Source organism: Dryas octopetala, chromosome 9 (genome assembly GCF_963921425.1).
Source record: "Dryas octopetala chromosome 9, drDryOcto1.1, whole genome shotgun sequence".
Classification (NCBI taxonomy): Eukaryota; Viridiplantae; Streptophyta; class Magnoliopsida; order Rosales; family Rosaceae; genus Dryas; species Dryas octopetala.
Window position 1 is genome coordinate 19,604,603 of NC_141374.1, and position 11,891 is coordinate 19,616,493.

The 11,891-nt window shown below is 35.7% G+C and overlaps 2 protein-coding genes across 3 annotated transcripts; both read left to right on the top strand.

The window, feature by feature from the left end:
* LOC147275414 (uncharacterized) lies at positions 1-2,321 on the top strand. Its single transcript, XM_086257135.1, has 5 exons — positions 1-442; positions 557-671; positions 750-831; positions 1,532-1,583; positions 2,096-2,321. The coding sequence occupies exons 1-5, from the start codon at positions 92-94 to the stop codon at positions 2,156-2,158; spliced, it is 663 nt and encodes a 220-aa protein (XP_086113261.1). The 5' UTR covers positions 1-91; the 3' UTR covers positions 2,159-2,321.
* A 653-nt stretch (positions 2,322-2,974) lies between these two features.
* Positions 2,975-10,882, top strand: LOC147275415 (alpha/beta-Hydrolases superfamily protein). Of its 2 annotated transcripts, XM_086257134.1 has the most exons (14): positions 2,975-3,335; positions 3,725-3,841; positions 3,977-4,003; positions 4,801-4,891; positions 5,440-5,483; positions 6,416-6,514; positions 6,798-6,855; positions 6,980-7,032; positions 7,118-7,219; positions 7,499-7,564; positions 8,490-8,611; positions 8,974-9,145; positions 9,550-9,623; positions 10,560-10,882. In XM_086257134.1, the coding sequence occupies exons 1-13, from the start codon at positions 3,210-3,212 to the stop codon at positions 9,604-9,606; spliced, it is 1,134 nt and encodes a 377-aa protein (XP_086113260.1). In that variant the 5' UTR covers positions 2,975-3,209; the 3' UTR covers positions 9,607-9,623; positions 10,560-10,882. The 2 variants fall into 2 exon arrangements, with proteins under 2 accessions (XP_086113260.1, XP_086113259.1); XM_086257133.1 differs by lacking the exon at positions 10,560-10,882 and having other exon boundaries at positions 2,976-3,335; positions 9,550-9,844.
* The last annotated feature ends 1,009 nt before the right edge of the window (positions 10,883-11,891 follow it).

Here is an 11,891-nt window from a genome sequence, read left to right on the forward strand (position 1 = left end):
AGCACTCTTTGATTTTTATTAACAACAAAGGATCCAGCTCCCGAAATTTGTGTAACTGCGTCTGCGGTCCCTTAATAAGAGTTAACAGCAAATGAGCACTATGCTGACGATAAACTCCTCCTCCCTCAACCTCCACCTCACCAAGTCTCCTCCAATTCCAACCACCACTTCCAACTTCCACCATCCCAACACAGCAACTGCTCATACACTACCCCGATGGACCCCACAGACCCTTCAATTTCGAGTCTCATCGTCCGCCCATCAGACGGTCGAGGTTGCATCATCGCCGGCGAGTGATGATGTGGTGGAATCTGGAGCGGACATCGTGAGGAAATTCTACGGAGGAATCAACGGCCAGGATTTGGGCGCTGTGGGGGAGCTCATCGCAGAGAAATGTGTGTACGAGGACCTTGTTTTTCCAACTCCTTTCGTTGGTCGCAAGGTACCCTATCTCTTATCCAATTCTCTCTGTTTTGTTGTGTAGATTAGTTACTAAATGGTATTGTTTATTGTGTTTCATTCTAAAGATAATGCTTTGGCTTCAATTAATGAGCAGGATATACTTCAGTTCTTCAAAAAATTTACTGATTCTGTCGGCAAAGACCTCCAATTTGTAATTGATGATATATCCAATGAGGATTCATCAGCAGTTGGGGTGACATGGCATTTAGGTGTGTTGGCAAAAGTTATAGCATGTTTTTCACCATCTGTCTTACTTTTTATGCTAACTTGGTAGTAAATATTTTCAGAATGGAAGGGGAAACCTTTTCCCTTTAGCAAAGGATGTAGCTTTTATCGGTTGGAGGTCGTGAATGGCAAGAGACAAATAATGTAAGGATTCTTTATATGGAAATATAGTATATTTGATTTAGTGAGGTATGCACTTTCAATTTGGTCCTGAAGATGTAGAGGAAAGATCTTGTGTACGTACGTGTGTGTGCATACATGCATGATTGTGTTTGTGTGTGATTCTATCTCCTTCCCATATCTTTGATCTCTATCTCTTTAACTAAAACCAAGTAAACTAAAATTAAATGAATGAAACAGGGTATTGAAGGTACTTGGTGAAAAATCCATACTATATATGCAACCACAGACTTTCAGCTTTGGTGGAACTATGGCTTACATTTCGAGTATCAATGTGTAGCAATTTGTCATTTTAGTACATCCATTGCTGTTTGCTGAACAAACTTCTATTATAGCTCCTTCTCAATTTTTAACTTTTAGAATCTACCATTGAGAGTCAAATTATACTTTACAAAATGTTCTATATTATTTTAAAGAAACTGTTTTAATTCATCCAAATTATAGGAAAGTCCTACAAAACACCAGTACTTCACTACTGGTAGATAAAAGGTGCTACAACCTTTTTCTTGATGAACTCCTTTAGAACCAAGCTCATGTTCGTAATATTATTAATCTTCTTAATTTTTTTTTAAACATGTGTATATCTTACCTGCACCATGTTGCAATAAATCTGTTAAGTGCAAAGAATTTTTATGGGAAACTAAAGTTTGTGTTTGCAAAACAGCTACGGGCGAGATAGTGTTGAACCTGCAATCAAGCCTGGGGAGAGTGTATTGGTAAGTACGTTAACCTTCAACACCACATGCTTTACTACTTGTGCTACCATTAGTGTCAAGACATCAAGTGGCCCAAAAAGAACAAGGATTTGCAGAATGCTCTCTAATTGAACAGAAGACCTTTTCTGATAAACAGTTGAAATATTAGACATGGCCATAACGAATATGATTATATCTTTTTCTGATCCTAAGCATATAAACTCTCTCTCCGGTCAGGGCATTCCATATTCTATTTCAAAACATAGAAAATTTTAAACTGTAGTTCAGTTTGGGCTCTGATATAAGCAGAATATGGCTATAAAGTGAGCTCTTCCTGGATTTGACATTATTTGAATATGGAGGATATGAATATGTGTTCAGCATGGTTGTCTAAATTCTAACATTCCAATTTTATTTTTTCTGTTCAGTCTCCTCTAATGGGCACAAAAATTAGACATGAGTTTGAAGTTAAAAAATTAAAATTGGACAAATTACTAACTCAGTTTTCTCTTAAAATCTTGTTTGATTTACAGGTAGCCATCAAAGGAGTGGCTTGGCTTCTTCGACAGTTCCCTACGCTGGTTGATCGGTTTTAAAGTAGTTTTTTCTACTTTCATTTATTCTGTTCTAAGGGAGAGGATAAATATACATTATTCACAGTGAACTTGTATAAACAACAAAATATGTATATATATACACACACATGTAATATACACATCTATATTATTTGGTGAGAAAAAGCTGTACAACCATTGTTTTTTTGTGGGGAGCACCTTTGTTGCTGCCAATTTTCTTTCTAGTGAATAGATCTATTGTTCACGCAGAAACTTAAGAGGTCAGCTACCTGAGCATCAGCTTTCAAGTTTCTAAGATTTTTCCATGGTTCACGAAACATGAGATGAAAGATATCCAAAAATGAAACCATGCTTGTACTTGGGAAGATGTTTAGAATCCAAAACTTTTCCCAATTTGTTCTCATTCTTTAGGCCTATAATATTGTGGGAGTGTGGGACTCATAAAAAATGTTTGGAAAAAAGGTTGGATTCTATAACATCTTTCTTCGCATAGTGATGGTTAAGGAATTATAAGAGCTTTTAGAAATTTAATAGACCCTAAAATGAGAGAGTGCAAGAGATAAATAGATAATGAGAAAATTACCGGTGGATACAATCTGATTAATGATAAACAAAGTGTTTATTGTTTAAAGACTTTCAAATTTCCTCGCAAAAAAAAAAAAAGATTTTCAAATTTAAATAATTAATAAGCAAGTAAAATTTGGTGTGGAAAGCAAACACACTCGCTTTCACCGCGAGTACCTGACACGAATCGATTTCCCCGCTCTTGCAAAACGCGGGTACTCCACGTTCCCCAAGTACAAGTGTACAACAGTTGGCGGGGCTCACAGATTCACAGCTCAGACCTCAGAGATCCTCAGGGGCAGTTCCGTCATTTCAAGAGAGAGAGGGAAGCGCCAAGCCGCGAAAGACCAAAGTTCCCCACTTCTCTCTAATTCATCCAAAAAGGAAGTCCGCGAGAGAGACACCGACAGCTTGCCTCGGTGTCTCCGCCTCCCAATTCCTGTTTCTACCGCTCTCTCTCTCGCTCTCCGCCTCCAAATCCTCATCGCCAAACGCCGTCGTTGCAACAATGTCGGCGATTTCGAATCTCGCGGGATGCAGTCACAGTGGGAGCTCGGTAAATTTCGGAGAGAGGAGGTTAATGTCTCGGCCGATTCACGGATTGAAGACGACTCGGATCTCTTGGCCCTCCAAAGTACTTTCCGCATTCACAATAAGCTTTTCAGTTTGTTTGCGACTTCTAAGTTGTGCCTTGTATTTCGACCAAAAAAAGTTGTGCCTTGTATCGATAGAAATGTTAATATGACTTATTTATTAATTGTCTGTTTTATCCCAATTTTGTAAATATATATAGAGAAATGCTATTTTGCTATACAGTTGAACATGTGAAATTCTAAGTGTAGTAACTTTTTAGTTTCTTTGTTCTTATACTGTATTTTGGTTTCCTGGGAATTTTGTTTATTATGTTAATAAACAAAAATTTGGATGACTTTAAAAAAAAATTCTTCTCTAATTGTGGGATCAAAACTTGGTTTGATGGTCACTTTGTTCTTCTAATGACCCTTTTCCCTCTTCTTGTTGTAGACTCAGTTAGCTGTTGGCCACTTGGGCAAGGCAGATAAGAAGTTTGGTGTTCGAATGGCATTAGTTGATGAGAGGCTTGCACGCGGTGGGGATTTGGCCAAGCCTTCTGAAATCCTGGTATCTAAAGCTGCTTGCTGTATATATTGGTCCTTTTTTTAATGTAGATTATGTCTGACCTTTCAGATTACTTAAGAACTAAGATAACTTTTACCCAACTAACAGTTTTTGTTTCTTTTTTTTTTTTGTTGGCAGGCATTTGAACTTGTTCAAGGAGCACTTGTAAGTCTTCTGTATTCCTTAGTCTCCTTCTAAGATGGTGTATTGAGTTTTATCATTGAGACTTGATGGAATTGTTGTTTCAGAACTATAGCAGCTTCTTATTATTTACAAATTGCATACTCTCTCTCTCTCTCTCTCACTCTGCCATTTAGTTGCTGCGAGGGTGGGTTTGGACTGTTTGGTTGTCTATGGTTGGAGTTTAACATTTTTAGATTTAGTTGTCAGCGAAGAAATTGATTTTCAAAATCTTTTGGATGCTACTGGCCACAAAAAAAAAAAAAAAAATTGGACGCTGGTGAAAATGGAAGTATTTTGAGCCTTGAAAAATTGGTCAGTAGCATAGCAGTAACTTTTATGGTCCGAATCTCAGCCCTTTCGCAAAAGTTCTTATCTGATTAAATTTATCTTTCTCCTTCACTGCAATGTAGTCTGGGTGTCAGATTATAAGATCCCTCCTCCTTGGCAATTTAAATCACACAACCAGTGGTAATCTATTCTATTATAAAATGAGAGCAGGTCAAGGTGTCATTCTCCCCATTTTTTTCCAGTTCTATATGTTTTTAAATATATTTAAACTTACATAGTAATCAATAAGAGTAGCCACCCAATAAAATATAACCACCCACTAACTATTTTAAAATTTAGCAAATAGCTAAAAATTGAGGAGCAGTCTCACATGCGCTAGGGCTAGTCAGAGAATGTGAGAAGTTATGAAGAGGGGATGCTGTGCCATTGCTTATTTTTCTTAGCTTCACTTCAGTAGGCAAGTCACATATCTGAATAGTTCTGGTATGCAGGTAAAATGGAGTTCTGTCATGGACAGGTCATTACCTGAACCGCCAACAGCTGTTTTTCTGCATGGCATTTTAGGTAGCAGAAAGAATTGGGGTAAGTAGGTTCTTTCAACCTACTACTATTCTTGAAATATTGATAATTTCATTTTACCTCCATACCTTTTCACCATTGGAAGAGAATGATGGGGAGAATATTTTGGATTCATCTTGATTTAATGGTCACCTACCAATTCCCCCTTTTTGCTTTTTGGACTGAAGGGTATTGTCTTGTTTAACTGTGCTTGCGTTCCTGTTGATTGTAGTAAGTATGATTAAAATCTTAGGTAACTGAACCACCATTTACCTCTTCTATTTTACTTTTAGAATTATTTTCCTCGAATTCCTTGCTTATTTCTATTTATAAAAAACCTTATGTTTTTGTAAAAGTTATTTGACTCTTTGTATAGCTATCCTTTTCTTTTATTATTCTCAGTCAATGGTCCCTTTGATGTACTCTCTTATAGCCTGTAGGCATTTTTCCATGTACTTCTTTTCAATGCTAGATCTGTATATTATTAGCAACAAGGGGGATGTGTGGGATTTTCTATGGGTTTCTTTTACTTAAATAGTCTGTGATTCACTTCATAATGTCTGATACTGCAGGAACCTTCACTAGGAGATTGGCACAAGAATTTCCAACATGGCAGGTATCATACTCTGCGTTTCTATTTTCACTTATTATTGAAAAGAACGTGTATTTGTCTGGTTTGTAGTGAATTAACACCCCCTGTGATTTTGTTCTTTGATGTATTTAGATTTATAGCAGTTTTGGCAATAGGAATAAGCAGCACAAAGAAAACAGAAAAAGTAAAACACACGAGAACACCAGATATTTATGTTGGCTCGGCAGAACTTTTGCCTACTCCAGTTGTGACCTCTCTTGGAGAGAAATCACTGCACTATAGAATTAGATTTAGAGATTACACAGACTTTTGAAACCCTAAAACTAACCCTAACCTGCAGCTTCTTCTATCTCTCCCTATCACTCTTGTGTTTCTGCCTTTCTTCAGAACTTCTGAAGACTTGAGAAACTCCTCTCTTCAAATTTTTAGACCTGCCAAGCCCTATTTATAGACTATAGGGTTTAGCTTACATTCCTTGACTTATTAGGATAGCCTAAACCTTTTAGAATAGGGAAAGGAACTTTCTTCCCTAAATCTAACCTTAAATCAACTAGGAATACAAGAGAACTATTTCCTAAAGCTGCTAGGAAATACTTGTGCACACTTTTCTCTAGTTTCCTAAACTGATTAGGAATCCTAAAACCAACTAGGACTTCAATGAGTCAAACACAACATGATTATCTCAAAAAATTTATTTTTCTGATAAAGTTCCTTTCACAATACTCTAGTCTTATTTCTGTGCAGTACTTTGACCAATTAATTAACCTAAGTGATCTAATGATTAAACTGTTATACAGTGAATTTTACTAGTGATCTTTTAAGCATGCTCACTATTTCATCGGTTGTCATGTTTATTATTTCTATTCATAAATCATGTTTTTGGTGTGTTTAGATAGATTGCAAGTGGCATTTTGGTATTTGGCATTGGTGGGAATCTTACTTGTTTGTTGGCACAGTTTCTGTTAGTGGACCTGCGGTGTCATGGTGATTCAGCATCAATTAAGAAAAGGGGACCCCATACCGTTTCTTCCACTGCTCTTGATGTCTTAAAACTAGTATGTGTTTCTTGAGCACTGACGAGCTGTCATTATTTTTGCAGAACAAGTTTTTCTTCGCGGAATGGTTTCACCTATTGTTGTGAATTAGCTAGGACCAAAATCGCACAGCTTTCATTTGTGTTTCTTATGCCTGTATTTCTATATTATACTTCCATACATCCTTAATGAATATTGTTGTATGCACGGAATTTGAAAACCCCATCTTTGCTTGTATCTTCCTGTCTAGTTCCTTTCTCTGAGTTATATGTTTTATGTGACTTTGTTTCTTCTTTCTGTCTAGGTTCGACAGCTTAGAATAACACCTCGGGTTTTAGTTGGTCACAGTTTTGGAGGGAAAGGTATCTTAGGTTAATTTTACATGTTACATACCTTTTTGGAGAGTGCTAGACTGCTAGTACATAGTAAATTTACATCTATATAATATGGATCTGATGCTTAAAATGCTTTCCAATTGTCATGTAGTTGTCTTGAGCATGGTGGAGCAAGCTGCAAAGCCTCTTGCACGGCCAGTCAGAGTAAGTATTGGGGATATTGATTGTATCCTTGAATGTGTGGGTGTGGATATTCTCTTTCTTTTTCTCTAACCAGTTTATTTTTTAGGCTTGGGTTCTAGATGCTACTCCTGGAAAAGTTCGTCCTGGCGGGGATGGGGAGGACCATCCAGCAGAATTAATTTCTGTCCTTAGTACACTGCCAAAAGAGGTGAACTCATATTCAATTTATGTTTCGTTTTCTTTCTTAATATATTTGGTGCTTGTTAGAGTTGTAGTCCTTTTATTATTTATAATTTATGTTTTAGTATGTTTTTCTCAAACCCTTTTTTAATTCTTTCTTCTCTCTTACTACTCTTAACTCTAATTCATATATTTCAACTTGGTATTCGACCATTTTAAATCAATTTGTGTCTCTTCTTTTGGGTCCTATTGAAGAGGTTTCTTTTCTGTATATGAGTTTAATTCTACTAATCCTTCTCCAAGGCAGGTATCCTCAAAGCGGGATGTTGTGAATGCTCTAGTTCAAAAAGGGTTCTCCAAAGATGTGGCACAGGTATATTTCAAACTGTGAGACATGCCAGAATGTGTTTGAGTTTGGGCTCTGAAACTTGTATGTCTAGATCAGTTGTTATCCGAACATATATACTTAGCCTACTTCGTTTGTTTCATGCACAGTGAATAAGTGTATGAATAATTGTTACAGGGTGTTAGCAGTTTGGTCATTACATCTTGTTTCTTTATTGATAATTTGATAATACCAATCCAATTTTCATGCTTAGCAGTGATGTGTTGTTTTAGTGTTCATTGTGTTCACTTGTGCCTTGTGCTATATTTGAGAACATATTTACCAAGTCACCTGATGTCAAAGTTACCTTGGAGAAATCTATTAATCTTATTGTTTGGGGGGATAAAACTCAAGTCAGTTTCTGTAAGTTTTCAAATATCAATGTCAGATAGCAGGAGTGTGGACTTTGCAGTAGCATTTTGAGTAACCAAAAACAAAAGGGTAAAGATCAATCTTCATTTGATTTACTTACAGCTCATTTGATAACATTTATGTTTTTGGTTTTTCAGTTTCTTTTAGGTTGAGATAGAGAGAAAACATATGTGAGAAAAGAAGGAAAAAGGAGGGAGGGAATGAGATATGAGAGATGCAAGGAAGAAAAGGAGAATACATAAAACAAAACCTGAAAAAATGACTATTTGAAAATGTTTTTGGTTTTTAGTTTTCATTTTTTGCATCATTCCATATAATTTTTCTCCTCCCCTCCTCACATCTATCATCTCTCTTCTCACTATTCTCCCATTTTTCCTTCTTTATCTAAATTAAAAATAAAAATAAAAAACTACACACAAAAATGTTACCAAATAGGAACTTATTTTGTGTGTTATTTCTTTCTTGTTTCATGCTTTTGCTTTGAATTTTCTATTGCTGCCTTGAGGATTTTATATTATGTTCTATGTTGTTTCATGTGCAGTGGGTGGTTACGAATCTTCGACCAACCGGTCCCCTTGGTTCATCACCGTCGACCTTCAAATGGGCATTCGATCTCAAGGGAATTGCTGAAATGTATCAAGCTTATGAAGAAACAAATTTATGGTAGTTAATTCAGTTCCTTATTTTCTTTGATTGTAATCATATATTCATATGTGGCACAAGAGTCAATACCTAGCGGCTAAATATATTTTTAATTGATAGCAACACCGCCTACTTGTCCGGTAGAATATGAGCTGGTGGTATTCTGCCATCAATCTTTGTTTTAGCTAAAAGTGAATTCAATTTTGATACTGGATGTACACCAAAATGCGTAACTTTCAATCAATATCATTCTGTTCATCAAAATTTCAAATCTTGAAACAAAAAGGAAATTATCATCCTGAATTTACATATAACTCAATTGTTTTCCAATATTTGAATATTAAGTTTGCAACTTGCTCTTATTCAAATTGGGATCATTGTAGGAAAATTGTCGAAGATGTGCCTCAAGGTGTCCATGTGAACTTTTTGAAAGCAGAAAGGAGCTTACACAGATGGGCCCTAGAAGATCTCCAGAGGATTCATGCTGCTGAGGAGCTTGCTGCTGAGGAGGGAGGTGGAGTTGAGATGCATGTCCTCGAGGATGCAGGACATTGGGTATGTTGCTTTTAATTTTGTGGTTAATCTACTGAGGCAAGCAATATGTTCCATTGTAGACGCATTCATTAAAATATCATTAACGACATACATTAGAATCTTAGAATATTCATTGTGGAAAACAATTTTCATGTGCCTCCTTTAAAGTGACCATGAATAAACTTTTTTATTAATATTTTTAAACAGCCGGGTAGCTCTTGAATGTTAAAAAGGTTTTGATAACGAATTGCAAGTTGGTAGAGAATGAAAATGTAATGGATCTGTTGGAATTTTACTTTTGTTTGCTATAATTTTCAGATAGATTCCATTTTATGTGCTTAAAATTTGATATCGATTTACTTCAAACTTTTGCATAGAGTGTAGCGCATTTGCACAACTGCTCATTTTCGTTCTTAAATTTTCAGGTACATGCAGATAATCCAGATGGGCTGTTTAGGATACTTGCTTCTTCTTTCCAGTGAATCAAAACTTGAGGGAGGTTTACCAGTCTCACCTTCAGACTTTTTTTTTTTTTTTTGGGAAGTCTCACCTTCAGACTTTAGTTCAGTTATATTAGCATTCAACTGACAAATTACGACATACGGTTACAATGTTTGGTCGTTTGAAAAAGAAAATATGGTTCTTCACTAAATGATTATATTCAAATGTATACAACTCTGTATCACAATGTGTTTTTGTATATAATGTTTCTTCTTGAGCTGTCTTTTTTTTAGCAATTTTTTGTCACACTTTTTGTTAAAAATAAATATGTGCGACACACGTGATCTCTTCTTAAGGGCCTAAAGGAGATACCAAATGGGATTAGGGACTCATGTTAGGTCCTTTTAAAGTGGCCAAAAAACCTAAGAAAAAGGCAGACCATTTAGTATTTTGTTTAGACCATTTAGCATGTTGAGATAAAAACAATAGAAGTTATACCATAGTCGGCTTCCTCAATACCGATCCTACCCAGGCTCCACCAGCCTGGCTGACTTGTCCAGCATCGGAGACTTCTCCCCCAGTGAGGGAGATAACAGCATGAAGCCAAAGGGAGGAGGTGGTTGCGGTGACGATGCTCATCAAGCTGGTTATTCCGAAACAAGGAATTCCCTCCATCATGGCTTCTCCAGCCAAGATGGATGCTTTTAGTTTTAGAATAGCATGCAAGCCAAGCCTTGTTCTTCGCTAGACGCATGCATTAAAATATCATTCACGACATACATTAGAATCTTAGAATATTCATTGTTGAAAACAATTTTCATGTGCCTCCTTTAAAGTGACCATGAATAAACTTTAATATTAGTATTTTTGTTTGCTATAATTTTCAGAGAGATGTCATTTTATGTACTTCAAAATTGATATCGTTTTACTTCAAAATTATGCATAGAGTGTAGCGCATTTGCACAGCTGTTCATTTTCATTCTTAAATTTTCAGGTACAGCAGATGATCCAGATTGTCTGTTTAGGATACTTGCTTCTTCTTTTCAGTGAATCAAAACTTGAGGGAGGTTTACCACAGTCTCACCTTCAGACTTCAGTTCAGTCAAATTAGCATTCAACTGACAAATTACCACATACGGTTTCAATGTTTGGTCGTTTGAAAAAGAAAGTATGGTTCTCCACTAAATGATTACATGCAAATGTATACAACTCTGTATCACAATGTTTTTTTGTGTATCATGGTTCTTCTTAAGCTGTCTTTCTCTTTTGGTTTTTTTATTATGTACCCACCTGGTTAATTTCACTTTATCACCTAAATTAAAAATTCAGTCAATTTGTCACCTTAATTTATAGTTTTTTATCATGCCAAACCTTGGCGATTTGTTGTCAAACTTTTTGTTAAAAATAAGTATGTGCATGTGATACATTTTAAGGGGTTTTTTTAGTCTTTTTAGGCATAAAAGAGATACCATATGTGATTAGGGACTCATTTTAGGTTTTTTAAAGTGGCCAAGAAACCTAAGAAAAAGGTAGACCATTTAGTATTTTGTTTAGGCCTAAAAAGGGATCCATATCAATTTCAGTTTAAAGTAGAAAGGTCTATAATAAATAAGAATTAATATCTAATGATGAAAGCATATATGTGTTTAATTCTCATGTGCAAATTCTCTACGATTTTTATATCAGGGTTTTAAAAAATTTTAGTAGCTTAACTTTGACTCGTGTGTTAATTCTAAATTTAATACCTAATTTTTTTTTTCTTGTAATAACAAATTCAAACGAAGAATAATTTTGAAGTTTATTATAAAGTGAGAAATTCAATTCAAATTTAGCAAATCTAAAGGTGAGGAGTCAGGTGTCCTGGGTCAATTTTCGCGCACCTGATTAATCTTTTAAATCAGTTAAAGATAGACAATTTACCTCGAACTTAAGGGATTCATAAGAGATTTTACCTCTTTTAGTGTCTAGCTCTAAGGGTCAAATTAGAGACTCAAACTCAAATGTCTGGGTTAAGAATTAAATTGGGACATATTTGAATTCAGAATTGAAAAGCATAGTTAAAAAAAAAAAAGTTATTATAGAGCCAGCCACATGTGAATTTGAGACTTGGTCTATAAAATATTAATCCCAATAATAGTCCACAAAAGAGCATAGTAGAAGCAAAGCACGTGGGGTGGGAATGAAGTTATATTATATAATATTAGTCAAGTAATACAGATATTATATTATACTGGCCAGGTTGCACCTTTAAGGTTGTGTTTCACGAATCTGAAGCGACAAACAAACAAAGTTGCACTTTTGGGGTAATGTCGAGTTTCCACACCCC